At 37.1% G+C, this 16,549-nt stretch overlaps 1 protein-coding gene and 1 long non-coding RNA gene across 2 annotated transcripts in view; both read left to right on the forward strand.

Moving 5' to 3' along the window:
- The window catches only part of SELENOO (selenoprotein O), an 857,804-nt gene that overhangs the window by 487,387 nt on the left and 353,868 nt on the right, over window positions 1-16,549 (forward strand). Inside the window, exon 5 of the mRNA XM_044088791.1 lies at window positions 3,987-4,270. Within this exon, the coding sequence (XP_043944726.1) occupies window positions 3,987-4,270 (284 nt within the window). The remainder of the gene's footprint in view (window positions 1-3,986; window positions 4,271-16,549) is intronic.
- LOC122815926 lies at window positions 4,606-8,553 on the forward strand. Its single transcript, XR_006367015.1, has 2 exons — window positions 4,606-5,677; window positions 8,441-8,553. It is a non-coding gene; the product is annotated as an uncharacterized LOC122815926 (long non-coding RNA).

The raw sequence follows: 16,549 nt of genomic DNA on the forward strand, positions 1-16,549 counted from the left end.
TTAAATCTAGTACCAACCTGAAACTGTTAACTTGTTTCTTACTGGCCATAAAAGTGATTTGAAATTTCCTTTACAGTCTGTCTTTGCTTTTTTGAGAATAACATACTATTTCTGAAAATGTGGCAACTTGTCTGCATGTACTTCAGCTGTGGCAACTGAACCAGAATTTATTTTATCTTTAACCCATGAATCTGCATGTTCCTGTCGTAACCAATTAACCAATCAAATTCTGTACATCATCTGCACAATCAAACTACAGCACATAAATTCTTACAAATGTCATTTGTGAGCACTACTGTATATTCTGTACCATTTTTATTTTTCCATAAAATTGTGTTACTGAAGTCTAAAACAACATGTAACGTTGATGACATGTCCATACCTAGTACAGTGCTGTTACACTCAGGACTGCTGTAACCTTTGACCCTCCAAATCCTGACATTATAACTGCACTCGTATCCTCTAGTAGAGGTCTATTTGTAACTGAAATTGATGCATCTGTATCAATCAGTACTTTGTTCTATCATTTCTTTCTTGTAAACAATGAACTATACAGTTTGTCTTTCCCCTGTACCTTAATCAATGACAGATAAATTATCTGATTTGGTGCTGGACTTCCACACCCTTTATTGATATGCTAAAAATCCTTTTATATAGAACTATCAACAACACTAACTCGAGCTGTTTTATTTTGCCCTGAAGTCTGTGTATCTTTTATGCTGGTGTTTACTTTATCAAACTGATCAAAATATGCACTCTGATCCCTCTTATTCCTCCTCAGTACAATATTTACACAGGCTTCTGAAAATAAAAATTTATCACATTCTGAACATTTGTGTTTGAAATCTGCACGTCACGTACATTAGATGTGATTACGTTCAGCTGATCAGTATTTGTAATACTGCAACTTAACTCTGCATTTTGAATTAAATGTGCTGTATGAAGCATTTACACTGATTTTTGAAGACTGTATACTACAATTTATTACAATTTGCATGTTTAAGTTTGAAACCATACTGATACTAGAATATGAATATACTATAGCTTTGGTAAACATTGATTTGTACTACACATAAAGTGTGTCCATTACTTCACTTATTACAGTGTGCTTCTGTGGTTTAACCCTTTTGCATCTAGAAAGATTTAACATTCCTGAGCTAATCACATTGAAATTTAAGTGAACATTTCTGGAACACATGTTTTTTAGACTGCTTTACCCAGTTTTTAACTTAAAACCACACATTTATTAGTGCCTTTGCTGTAAAAATAATGTTTGAAATATCTATACAATTTACATTTACTGATGTATTTACATTTTTATGACATTTACTCTCTGATTCTGCTAGAAACTACATTGTAATAAAAATTAATGCTCACATAAGAGCAAGTGGCCATGTGTCTTGCAGCTTTTTCAAACTCTCTCTTGTAAGGATTCCCTTGGCTCTGCGACATCACAGTGGAAACTTGAAAGTCTGTGATATACTTTGGAGATGAAGTTTTCTGATATGTTGCTATTAACTGGATAATGTCCTGTATACTGGTACCTGAGACGGTCTGAAATTGTTTTGAGACTTTACTATAGATTTTCTGAAGTAATGTTCCGAAGGAAGACTGCTGTTCTGTAAAATACACACAGTCTGTCTGTTGATGAATAAGTATAGATTTGCAGGTTGCTGTGAGGTTTTGGGACTTACTTTAACTGCAAATATTTATTTTTATTGATGGTGGTGGCTTGACATTGTAAGAATTGAAAGAACTGTAAGAAAATGTAAGGTACTGTAAAGAAGCTGGAATGACTGGAAGTAACTAGAGTGAATGTCTTTATCTTTTAATTACCAGAACTGTGCTGAACAGGTGCCAGTGTCTCCTTTATATGCCAAATCCTTTTGTACTTTCAGAATAAAAGTCTGCATACACTATAGTTCATTTAAGAATGTTTTATTATGTACAGTGGGGGCCAGTGTTGCAATCACGTCCGTGAAAACATTGAACAGTAATAAAAGAGCTGGTTGAGTATGGTTTATATGGCCATGATTTCAAACTTGTATGCTATGCACTATTTCTATAGTTGTAATAATTTTAAGGAAATTGATATGGTCTTTTTAGTCCATTTTTATATAGATATATATTTAACATTTGATGTAGAATTTTTACTTTTATTTTATATATTTTTTATTAATAGGGGTTACTTCTACTCTACTGAAGAATTTCCAGTTTTGGTGCACACGATACTGGGTGGGATGCTGTATGTCCGTGCCTTGCTCGCTGTATATCTTGGGGTATCCCTTTTGTTGCTGGGGCACACCTTTGTGCTGTATACACCATTGCTGTCTAGATGTGAAGTGGCAGTGATGTATTTATTTATTGGGAGTCTTTATCAAGTTTAAGTAACATTTCTATTAAGACAAATGAAATGGAATATGTCGAGACATTGATGGACGGGATACGTTGATGGAAATATGGTCAAAAGCTTTTAGTATATTTTTGATGGTTGTATGTGAATGGAATGAGCTGCACATTGCTTTGGTGTGCCCCGGTTTGCACTGTGATGCCACGTGGATCTGCAGTGTGTGGGCTTTGTAGGTGTGGCATTCCACTTGTTACTGAGATGCTCAAAAATGTGTGTTTAGTTGTTTTATTTAGCTAGGGTTTTAACTGATGTTAAACCAATAGAAATAGTTTTCTGCAGGTGTTGAACCCTGCACCTTGTATTTGTGGGGCTGAAGCATTAACCATTGTGCCAATTTTCAATATGATATTTTGATCTGATTGTAGTAAATTACATAGAAGGGTATATATTTAAATGAAGTGTCAGCTGTTTTGCTGCTGGATTTTGAAGAGAACACTGATTGTTTATTGGTTGTTAGCTACTTTCTCCCTTAGATACTTGTTGTTGCTGCATATTTATGACAACAGTGAATTTTATTGGTGTATGAATGAACTCCTATATTTTTATTGGTTGTTAACCTGATTCTAGAGCTGTCACAATATGTAAAAGATGCTGTTTTTTATGGTATCTGATTGGATATTTAGTCAGTGTTTAGTAACATGGATTGGTCAATTATATTTTTAAATTTCTAAATAAGAAGATGGTTTACTAGGTTCTGAAATGGTGTGAAGAAGTGGTATTTTGTTGCAGTGAAAGCACTTACTTTTTAATTTTTGCATCAGTAAATTTATGTGTGGTGTTTAGCCGTTGTGGTCGAAGCCTGGAATTCTTTCTGTTTTTGGGTATATTCTACCATTGTCAGATCTGCAACTCTTTGGCCTTCATTTTATCTTTTATTAATTCCCCAGAACTGTGCTGAACAGGTTTCAGTCTCTCCTTTATGTGCCAAATCCTTTTGTTCCTTTCAGAATAAAAGTCTGCATACACTATAGTTCTGTTAAGAATGTACAGTGGAAGTCGATGTCACCACTATCTGAATCAAATCTTACTTTTCCCAAATAACAGTGCTGATAAACTGAAATAGACTGAATTATAATGTCTGCAGCTTCTGTACTCATTATACTGTCCATAGTTTCTGTACTCAGGATTGTTCTTTCTGCACTCAATCTTGTGTCTGTACCGAACTGCAGTGACTTTTTGTATATCTGTCTGAACTAACTTACTGACTAATGCATCTACCCTAATAATACCAAAACCCTGTAAATTTCTTCCAAGCTGTACACACCTCTTTAACCTTGGTTCCCAAGCCTCACAACATCTAAACAAGATCTGTTTGTACTTAATGTACTGCACATTCTGTTAGCACATTTTATTGATATTGGTATTCTTGACTGAAGGCTATTCATTTGTACTGAAACATTTTTCTGTATTGAAATGACATATAAAATAAAATATAAAATGAAGATATAGGCCTGCTTTAGTATGACTGTATTTCTAGGCCCATGCAATAAGAATACTGTATTTATGTCTAACAAACTACATTTAATTGAAATCTAATCTTACATTTTCACCAGTTCTTTATTCACTGTGTTTACAGATATGACCTGGATCACATTTGTAATGGCTCAGATAAATCTGGGCGCTATGCTTACAGTAAGCAACCGGAGATTTGCAAATGGAATGTGGAAAAGCTTGCAGAAGCTCTTGTTCCAGAGTTACCACTTGATATCAGCCAAACCATTATAGAAGAAGAATTTGATACAGAATTTAAAAAACATTATCTCTTAAAGATGAGAAAGAAACTTGGAATTTTCCAACAAGAATTGGAAGAGGAAGACGATGAGCTAATATCAGAATTGCTGCAAACAATGCATTCTACAGGTTAGCATAACCATGACTGTATTTGTTTGGCATTTTCAAGTTCTTTTTTTTTTTAAACAAGAAACATATTTATTAAATTATCATGTATGACATGCAGTGTTGCATTTGTATAAATGAAAATAAACCATAGGGACACAATCTCAATTGCAAACATCATACATTCCAAACCATGCTTACACAACTGTATTTGCAAACATCACTTTTAATATATCCAGTCATTATTAGTCCGCCTTTACATCGCTCATTCAAATCCTGCCTTCTTTTAAATCTCATTCCTCTTCTTCATGTATTGATCCCACATTCCCTTTTTTTCCTATGTAGTTTTTTCTTTTCCTGGGTATCACTTGGCTGCTGGGCGTCTGGAGATAGAGGCTTATCCTATATTGTGAAGACATGTATAGAGGTCAATTGATAAACTGAAGCAAAGTTTTTCCTGCCTACCAACCTCCTGGAATTTCTGGAACTTCATCTACTGTGGTCATACCCTTCACCACCCAGTGAAACCTAGTTAATAAGATATTTTAAAGAGGTCAATTGATAAACTGAAGCAAAGTTTTTCCTGCCTACCAACCTCCTGGAATTTCTGGAACTTCATCTACTGTGGTCATACCCTTCACCACCCAGTGAAACCTAGTTAATAAGATATTTTAAAGAGGTCAATTGATAAACTGAAGCAAAGTTTTTCCTGCCTACCAACCTCCTGGAATTTCTGGAACTTCATCTACTGTGGTCATACCCTTCACCACCCAGTGAAACCTAGTTAATAAGATATTTTAAAGAGGTCAATTGATAAACTGAAGCAAAGTTTTTCCTGCCTACCAACCTCCTGGAATTTCTGGAACTTCATCTACTGTGGTCATACCCTTCACCACCCAGTGAAACCTAGTTAATAAGATATTTTAAAGAGGTCAATTGATAAACTGAAGCAAAGTTTTTCCTGCCTACCAACCTCCTGGAATTTCTGGAACTTCATCTACTGTGGTCATACCCTTCACCACCCAGTGAAACCTAGTTAATAAGATATTTTAAAGAGGTCAATTGATAAACTGAAGCAAAGTTTTTCCTGCCTACCAACCTCCTGGAATTTCTGGAACTTCATCTACTGTGGTCATACCCTTCACCACCCAGTGAAACCTAGTTAATAAGATATTTTAAAGAGGTCAATTGATAAACTGAAGCAAAGTTTTTCCTGCCTACCAACCTCCTGGAATTTCTGGAACTTCATCTACTGTGGTCATACCCTTCACCACCCAGTGAAACCTAGTTAATAAGATATTTTAAAGAGGTCAATTGATAAACTGAAGCAAAGTTTTTCCTGCCTACCAACCTCCTGGAATTTCTGGAACTTCATCTACTGTGGTCATACCCTTCACCACCCAGTGAAACCTAGTTAATAAGATATTTTAAGTATGTCCTGTTTCCTTATTTGACAAGGCTATATTTACTTTTGTATCTTTAGTTAAGCATCCCTCCTGAACTACCAGCAGCCAACAAATCCCCACCCCCCATATATACCACTATTTATTTCTTACACATATTTAATCCTCAATCATTTTCTGTTCGCCTGCACATCACAATTAATCCTTTTCTCCCCATCTGTGTCGAGCCCCCTGATCTGGTGACTGTCCTCTGCAATTACATAACTGGCCACAAGGTGGCACCCTTATCTTTTCTTCTGCTGCTACTCCTCTTTTCTCCACTCATATGCTTATCTTTTGAATCCCTCATCCTCTCCCATTTGTCCTTTAACTGTAACTTCACCCAAATCTGCTTTTCAACCTACCCTCTCCTACCTTACCTTGTTACTTTAGACACCAGTATTTCTACATATTATATATCTACACATTAGCTACCTCACACTATCTCTCTAACCCACTGACTTAACTGTTAATTCTTCCCATTCACTGATTGTTTCCTGCTGTACTTTTTCTGCTGCTACTCCTCTTTTTGCTTCTGCTGGGCTTTCTCCTCCTTTCAGCTTGCGTAGACGAATTACTATCATCTTGCATTCCTAACTTCTACTACCCTGATTTAACTCCCTTCTCCCTATAACACTCCTTATTCCCTGCCTTCCTCCTATCTCTCGAACTAATATCCCACCCTACTAATACTCATCTACCTGACCCACACTTCTACCACTCTTCCTCTCCTCTATTTCACACTTATTCCCACTATCCTGTTATGGGATGCGTACCTACGCGTGAACTCCTCTCTGTGACACAAACCCTGGGATACTCCCCTACCCCCTCCCCCTTTTAACCTATAAATATAACTCCCTACCCACTGTCGCCATCTTTCTTTTCCTGGGTATCACTTGGCTGCTGGGCGTCTGGAGATAGAGGCTTATCCTATATTGTGAAGACATGTATGTGAGTGTATAGCAATTATCTGCTGCATTATTATACTCGGTTTTACAGCCATATCTACACCTAATGCTTTATTACCTATGCTTACTTAATGGACTGTTTATACTATTTTCTCTTTGAATAGTTGAAATATCATTGTATGGCTGCCTTCTACGAGATACTTGGAAGTATTATCCTCAAATTATTCCACCTGTATACGATAGCAGTAGAGTCTCTAATACCTTAAAGTGTGCTAGTGAATCATCGTATTGCTTGTTGATGACTCAGTGTTGGTGCAATGTAAATTCATGCTGTTAAGTTACTTGAACCAGCATAGCTTACACGTGGGCTTGTGTTTAGGTGCGTCAAGGTATCCTACTGATAAGAGCTGTTAGTAGCAATATAATATGTAATGTAAATTCATGCCGTTAAATTACTTGAACCAGCATAGCTTATACACGTGGGCTTGTTTTTAGGCGCGTCTAAGTAACACACTGAAAAGAGCTGTTAGTACTAATATTAAATGCCTTGTTTTAGTCCAATTGTATATTTGACTTACGCCACTTGGATATAACTCTGTATCCACTGTGTTTAGGTAAAGCTCTAACTGAATCCTATACTTTTACAGTGAAATAACTAGTTTCTTAAGTTTTGTGGAAACAGGGTAGCGTGCACGAGGGCTTGTAATCCCTCTCCGTCATTCTATCTCCGCCAAAGGGTCTGGCGGCTTAAACTCACATCCCCACCTTAACTACTGATGGAACGCTGAGTTTCTATAGCGGGTTATAGTGTATACATTTATTTAGTACTAACGTAGCTAATTGTGTTCTTATTATCTATTTAGTTCACAATTCCATCTCTACTCCCTTAGACTATCAAGACGCTTATGCTACCTAATACTAATGTACTGTTCTCGTATTACACACCGCTGTGAGTGTTTAGTTGAACCCTAACCTGATTCTTAAACTATTTCAGTTTATTAGTTATGCTATGCGCTTAATGCATCTCCTCATTGTCGCATTCAACTGACCCTGAAATTTTTACTATTACTAACAAGCGCTTTAATTCCTAATGGACCCAAGTAGCGTGAGCAAGGGGGTATGCTAACATCGCTGAATTTGTATCACGCGAATGTGGCTGCCTAAGCGTAGAGCCCCAACTATACCCTATTTGAGTATACTGAGCTCTGGTGACTCGATTTAACGGTCAACCCCTTCTCCTCAAATCTGGAATTATCTGTTAACACCTAGTATTCTCTTCTGGAATTCCTGAGTCCCATCTCTGATCCCTAATTGCTGGAAAAAACAATAGTTATTTCTTTTACCACTAGGGTTATATATTGAGTCCTACCTGATTCTTTACTGTTGTATGTACAACGCCAGGCGCTGGGAGTGATATCCTGCTGTACTTCTCATATACCGATATTGGATACTCTAGTGTATTCTATGTGGGTATCCATTGTAATTAGCCTTCCTAATACTATAATTAGAGCCCCCTCTGATAAGTTTACTTGGCAATGTGGGATGTTTGGTCACACTAGAGGACAACTATTACTCGTTTCTCACTTCTACAATGATTTAATGTTTCTATCCTATACTTGTTAGTATAATAGTGTAAAAGAATGTTTAGCTACCTATATTAATCTAACTGTTTTGTTAAGTATTATATGTTCTTGAGGTGTTTCTCTGCCCTATTGCTTGAATGATTTGTATCAAGAATGAAATGCTGATGTTACTAATGCTTTTTGGTACATTGTAACCTATTTTTGCTTTCAGTCCTTGCTCTATTTCACTCACTATCTCTCTCTCTCTTTACCTTATAATAGAGAGGTCAATTGATAAACTGAAGCAAAGTTTTTCCTGCCTACCAACCTCCTGGAATTTCTGGAACTTCATCTACTGTGGTCATACCCTTCACCACCCAGTGAAACCTAGTTAATAAGATATTTTAAGTATGTCCTGTTTCCTTATTTGACAAGGCTATATTTACTTTTGTATCTTTAGTTAAGCATCCCTCCTGAACTACCAGCAGCCAACAAATCCCCACCCCCCATATATACCACTATTTATTTCTTACACATATTTAATCCTCAATCATTTTCTGTTCGCCTGCACATCACAATTAATCCTTTTCTCCCCATCTGTGTCGAGCCCCCTGATCTGGTGACTGTCCTCTGCAATTACATAACTGGCCACAAGGTGGCACCCTTATCTTTTCTTCTGCTACTACTCCTCTTTTCTCCACTCATATGCTTATCTTTTGAATCCCTCATCCTCTCCCATTTGTCCTTTAACTGTAACTTCACCCAAATCTGCTTTTCAACCTACCCTCTCCTACCTTACCTTGTTACTTTAGACACCAGTATTTCTACATATTATATATCTACACATTAGCTACCTCACACTATCTCTCTAACCCACTGACTTACCTGTTAATTCTTCCCATTCACTGATTGTTTCCTGCTGTACTCCACCTTCTGGTATCTTCCCGCTCCGTTCGCCCTTCGGGCTCACTCCGCTCCCCTACCCTGCCCCCATTTCCCACCCGCCCCCAGTACGTCTACCTTTATACCCTCTTAACCACTCCCCCTCTATTTTCCAACCAACCACTCACTTACTACTAGCCACACCTTTCTCATATCTCCACATCCACTAGATATAGCTCTGCCCCCTATTATCTCATCTCCTTCTCACAGGTAATAGCCCCTTTTTCCTCCTATCTCTACCTATACTTATTTTTACCTCTTCTTATCATGCCTAACCTATCCCAATATGTACTAGCAGTCTCATTGCTGACTTCTTTTACCACAACCTACTTCCTTACTTTCTATGAACATCCCCTTCTCAACACTCTGCTCATCCCATCCAAAGGTACTACTATATCTCTTCCTGTCTCTCACATAAGCTTCTCTAATTCCACCTCCAACCCCTGCTACACCCAAGCTAAATACCATCGACTTACCCATATTAAATATTCTATTCTTAACAATCGAAAGTTACTTAACTATTACTCTAAAACTATCCAATATCACACTTTTACTCTATTCCACTCCCTAATAGATGGAGACATTCATCCTAACCCAGGCCCTAAGTTTCACTTATCCTATTCTAACAGTAAACAGTCTCATTCAACCCCTGTTTATCAGCCCAATCCTCTAAATCACTCTTAATTGCCCATCTTAATATTCGTAGTATCTGCAACAAAATTACTCAAGTCCATGCTCTCCTAGAAATTCACCATTTCGACATCCTATGCTTAACTGAAACATGGCTTAAACCAACAATACTAGATACGGAAATTATTCCCCCGGGCTATAATATCATTCGACAGGACCGCATTAAGAAAAAAGGTGGGGGGGTAGCAATACTTTATAAAGCAGGATTACAAATCAACAAAATAAACCATAAATTACATTCTGATAATAATGCAGAAATAATTATTTCAAAACTACAACTAAACAACCAGAAATCAGTTAACATCATTTGCACTTATCTCCCACCAGGTAACAATCAAAATAACTTGGAAGACCTACTAAGTTGTCTTTCCCTCAATTACCCTCAAGAAACCTTACTACTAGGAGACGTTAACACTGATTGGAACCTATGCAATAATGCCAATCAATCGTCTCTGATCAACTTGCATGGTTTTACACAACTCATTAATTCTGGAACTAGAATCAACAAATCTAATAACAAAGAAAGTATCCTGGACTGGATACTAACAAATCGTCCACAGGATAATTATATAACAGGAACCCTACCTGATGACCTTAGTGACCACTCTCTAATATACATAATTAGACATAAAACAAATGTTAATATTTCCACCCCAGTTAGAACTGCACGCAGTAAAAACACTTTGACCAGGAACTGTTCCTAAATGAACTTAAACAGTGTAACTGGGAACCTGTCAAGTCCTTCCAATAAATGAAGCAGTATCCTATTTCAATAATACCTTCCTCACAACCCTTGACCATCATGCCCTATCCGTAACATCAGAGTGAAAAATCAACCAGCAGTATGGCTCACAAGCCAGACTAAAAAACTTATCCTATCCAGGAATAAATCCTGGGCAAAATGGCGCACCTCGAAACACATAACTGATCATCAACATTTCAGGCAACAAAGAAACATAACAAAAAAAGCTATCCTACAGGACAAAACGAACTTCTACATCCTACTACAAAAATCTTCCTTCAACAACCTCAGAAGTTCTGGACTTCTATTAACAGGCTCATATCCCCAGGTAAACTAGACACACCACATCCACTTGGCTCCAACACTAATGACCCTACACAAACAGCAAATGCTTTTAATACTTTCTTTACTTCAGCTGTACAAAATTTAGCTAATCAACAAAATCCAGATACTGCCAACTTGCCGCTACCAACCCCACACCCCTCCATTCCACCTAGAATCAATACCCACCTCCTATATCTCTTCCTTACTTCAAAAACTTAAACCTTCTACCCCCTCAGCTGACAATCTACCAGGGGAATACCTCCAACTAGGTGCCACAGCTATTGCCTACCCCATCTCTATACTTATTAATAGAACAATTAAAGAAAGTACTATTCCATCTATCTGGAAAATCTCACATATTATTCCCATTCACAAAGGAGGTGATTCTGCTGATTACTCAAACTACCGTCCCATAGCTCTACTATCTCCACTGGCTAAAATTATGGAAAAATGTATCCATAAACAATTAATTTCCCACCTTATCCACCATAATCTCTTATCCAACTGTCAGCATGGCTTTCGCCCTTTCCACAGTACTACCACTGCCCTTCTTTCCTTTACCAACTGTATCAACAAAAATCGCAACAATAATTCCCTGTCATCAGCACTCTTTGTAGACCTTTCTAAGGCCTTCGACATGGTCAACCATAAACTTCTACTTCACCTTCTAAAGTCCCTATCTCTCGATAATTCTGCCCTGAACTGGTTTACATCCTACCTGGATAACCGAAAACAAGCTGTACTCTGGCAGAATAATCTTTCTGAACTTCTTCCTACATCCCTAGGAGTCCCACAGGGCTCTATCTTAGGTCCACTACTATTCTCCATTTTTATCAATGATCTACATCTCTCTGTTCCCTTCTCCACCTGCATACAATATGCTGACGACTCCACAATCATTTGTTCAGCGTCTTCCCAAACTGAACTTCTTTCTCTCACGCAAAAATCATTCACAACTATAGAAAAATGGTTCTTAAACCATTGTCTTCTCCTCAACCCAAAAAAAACCAAATTATTACTCTTTACACCCTCACACTCATCTCCACCTCTTCAGTTTACCTTGAAATCTAATAATGGTACCATTATATTTCCTGAAACTACCACCAAACTTCTTGGTATCACAATAGATAACCAATTAAAATTCAACACTCACATACACACTGCAATACAATCTACTAACAAAAAACTAGGATCCCTGTACAGAATCAAACAATTTCTTACTCCACTAGCCAGAACTACAATTGCAAGAACTCACTTAATCTCTACCCTATTATATGCCTCCCCCATTTACACCAACTTGTCTCAAAACAATCTTAAGAAACTAGCCAAATCATATAACAACATTGCCAGGTTTGCCACTAACTCACCATATAGGACACATCACTGTCAGAACCTTAAACAACTAGGTTGGCTAGAGTTACCTCACCTTTTACAATTCAACCAACTTATTATTGCCCATAAAGTCCTTCATCAACCCAATAACACCCCAACTCTCTCCACACTCATAACACCATATTCCAACCTAAAAAAGTTACGCTCTACTAATAAAATGCAGATGCAAACATCTTTCTCTTATAACTCTGCAGGAGACTCTCTCTTTTCTAACTTTGTTGGGAAAATATGGAACCACTTACCTACTGACCTCACAGCTATTACATCTCTCCTCTATTCAAATCTAACCTTAAACATTTCCTCTCCAACCACTGGTTATGTTCTTGTAATAACCCTGACTAATCTCTCCTCTCTTGCTTTTCCTATGTACTACCCTGTTTTCCTTCATACTTTCAATTTAAAACCTATTTCTTAGAACTGCTTTACTCACTGTCCTTTTTACTCTTTAGCTTCACAACCTAACCCACCTACCTAACTATCCTTACAAGTCTTGTCTTATCCTGAATGATGTCTCTTCTATCCTTAATTTCCCTACCTCCTCTCTACTATTTTCCTTCCTATCATTTGAATATAATTAATTCCCATTGTGCTATGTACCAATCTTATTTTTCATAATGTATTGTGATATATTATTGTACTGTAAATCAATCAAACTTGTGATATTAAATGTGTTGTGTACTTGGAGCTTTTCTCCTCGGGCCTCCACTGAAAAAGGACATGTATCCAGTTGGACTAGCCCGGTCAACAAATGTAAAATAAATAAAAATAAATAGTTTGCTTCTACCCTTTTCTAAAGACCCCAGTTCCGGTTATTTTATTTCTGTTACTGTCTGCTACTTCTCGTAAAGTTGGTTTAGACTTTGACTTCCATTTTCTAGTAATTGCTTTTTTGGCAGCCATTATAATTAGACTCAGCAAGGCCTTACTATGTCTAAGCAATTCCTTTTCTGTATCATAGCTCAAAAAATCATTTTCCCCTAGTTACTCCAATTTGCTCACCCATCATCTCTGACAGAGCCGTCTGCAGGGAATCTTTAAAGTCTGCCAACTCATTACACTCCCAGAAAATGACTTACCTCATTTTTTCCCCATCCTGCACCCATCACTCCTCCAACATTTGCTGTCTGCCTGGGGAAAAATTCTTTGGAGTCTGCTTGGGTTATAAAAAATACCTATGTAAACACTTCCAGGCAAAGATCATAAATCTTTCAGATGTTGTTGCATCTCTGGGAGACATACATATATCCCCCATTGTTTCTTTGTAATTTGCTTATTCAGTCTCTTCCCAATCCTTCCTAACCTCCTCTAATTGATTCTTATAGTTATTATGCAGTATTTTATATGCTGTACTAAGTATTCCTTTTATTAATGGCAGCTTTTGTTCTAAATTCTACTAAAACTCTAGCAGTGCTGCTCTTTTGTTTAGGACCCCCTAATTCTTTCTCTTTGCCTATACTCTGATATCAATCTTGGATATGGAAGGCAATCTTTAGCCTGCAGTCAAATATGTCCTTGGCATCTTCCCATTCTACCACCATTCCCTCTCTAGTTATTTGCTCCCAATACTTTGGTTCATTTGCCAGTTTTCTCCAATATATTCCCACCCTCTCCTGCCTATCATCTGTGTCCATAATTGCAGTCATCCCTATCAGTAAAATCTCCTTTCTCCATTCCCATGTTTGCTTAGTTCTTAGAAGACCTTCTGCTGTTTTATGATTATAATATATTCTCTGTGATTCTTTCTGGTACTTCTCCTTAAAGGTCTTCATCCAAAATCCCTGTGTCTCCCTGTTGCTTGAGCTTCCCCCTGTTTCATCATCATCTCTTTCCACTTTGAATTATAGTTTTCTGCTTGTGCTATGTACAGGAGCCTTAACTGTGTTGCTCTGAAATACCCCTTCAACTCGGGTAATCTCAATCCACCCTTTTCTATTGGAAGACTAAGCTTATCCCATTTGACTCTTGCCATCTTCCCCTCCCAGATATAATCATTCAGCTCTTTATTAATTGCTAGCCACAGTTTCTCATCTGGTTGATAAAAGTATGCATGACCTTGTATATAAGACTAGAGGGACTAAAAACATTTTAAATGCTTGTATCTTACTATCGATATCCATATAACAGAGCTTCCATTTTCTCAGTTTTCGCATTATCTTTTGTTTAGTCTCTTCCTACATATCCTTAGCTGTCACACCAGAATAATTTTAATACATACTCCTAAATGTTTCATTTTATCATGTCCGCATAAATATGGATATTGCTGAACCAATTCTTATGTGGGTACATAATTTACCGCTATTGCTTTTGTTTTAGCTTCATTAATTTTGTATTCTGAAAAGGTTTGAAACTGTCTCAATATGTTCCACAACACTGTAATGTCTATTTCTAGTTTTGTGAGGTATAAAATAATGTCACCTGCAGATAAAGCCAGCTTTTCTTTACTGCCATGCCAATTATATCCTTAAATTTCTGAGTCCCTTATTTTCTTTGCCAGTGATTCTAAATATAATGCAAATAACAAAAGGGAGAGAGGACACCACTACCTGGTTCCTCTGCTCAAGCAGAGATTATCAGTGAGGATCCCATCCACTGTAATATATGCCTCTGATCCTTCATATGTCCTCCTGATCAACCTTATAATTTTATCAGGAAATGCAAATGCTTCCATTGCTCTGCTCATAAAATCCCAACTTACTCTGTCAAATGCTTTCTCAGTATCAAGACCCACCAGCAACAGTGGTATTTTCTTACATTTTGCTTCCCTCTGGATCATCAGTGTTCTGTTTATGTCAATTGTTTGCCTCCCCTCCACAAAACAACATTGGTTCATATCTATCAATTTTGGCATCACCTTTGCCATTCTTTTAGCCATTATAGACATAAACACTTTATAACCATGGTTTAAGATTGAAATGGACCTGTATGAAGTTGGATCTGATGGGTCTTTACCCTCTTTAGGCATTACAGCCCCCACCGCTTTATTCCAGTATGTTGCTGTTTCTCTTTCTCTTAAAATACTATTAAAACATTCCAGTTCTTTATCAGTTTTTCTCTCTAGCTTCCAAACATCCACAGGAATGCCATCTATTCCTGGGGACTTTCCTGTGGATTGGTTTTGCATCACCTTTTTATCTCATCTCCTAACTGTTAGTAATTGAGCCTCATCCTCCTCTAACCTTGGTATATTTAATTCTTCCATAAACATTTCCATTTGTATCTTTGCTTGATCTCCATATTTCTCTGCTTTTTACAGGCTTTCATAACATTTCCGAAATATTTCCAGTACCTCTACAGGATCTCTTGCTATCTTCCTTGTTATAGGCTTCCTAAGCTTGGTGACTATCCTTTGTGCAAGCAGTTAATCTTGAGAGTTCTGACTACTCTTGCTGAGAAAAATCCAAAAATTAAAGTTACAGAGGCAAACATTTCAGTGAAAAATAGTCTGAAATTGGGAGAAGTGAGTAAGAAATAGTAGCCGCCTTAGCAGCCTTAATGTTTGAATACATTTATATAGAACAGTGCACAATTTAGTTTTATTTAAAGGTAGCCAGTGGACATTTTCCTTGGGCTAAAATGTAATTATTTCTGGAAACATGCAAGATGATCACATCTTTGAGGGGACTAGAGATACAAAAAGTACAAACGGCAATCAGTGTAAATGGGTACACAGGCTATAACACGTTTCAGCATAGGTAATCTTAATTTTGTATTACATAATGCCTTTGGGTGCAGCTACCAGTTTGGGGCAATTGCTCCTATCTGGAGGGTTAAATTTCATGTGTTGAAAATGTACATAATTTTGTGTGCTGCTGTAAGTTAATAGAGGACTGGAGATTCTGTAAATGTATTTACTTTCTTCTTTGGGGGATTTTATTACAGCAAAAAGCTATAAGGTCATAAGTCTTTAAGTGTTCAGACCAAAAATGGACATCAAGGAATACTTTATCCCTATCAGCAGGATCATAAACATAATTACCAAACCACTTATCTAACAAAGTTTTGAAACATTCAGTGCTTTTACAAAGCTTAACATTATCAGGAGTTACATTCCATAGAGATATTATACCAGTGGTAATGTACACATTCCTAATATTAGTCTTATTTACAGGCACACTAAGTTTCAAGTTATGTCTGCGAACATTATCAGATAAGTGAATTTCCATATCAAACAATGTTTGGAGTGTTTGATCATAAAATACCTATACATAAACAACAACCCCATGAAAAAATGTGACATAGGTTCAAATGGAGAAGAAACATCTGTTCAACAGATTAGCTTACCAAACAGTGTGGGCATATTA

Source organism: Protopterus annectens, chromosome 11.part0 (genome assembly GCF_019279795.1).
Source record: "Protopterus annectens isolate FY-2018-M chromosome 11.part0, PAN1.0, whole genome shotgun sequence".
Taxonomy (NCBI): domain Eukaryota; kingdom Metazoa; phylum Chordata; order Ceratodontiformes; family Protopteridae; genus Protopterus; species Protopterus annectens.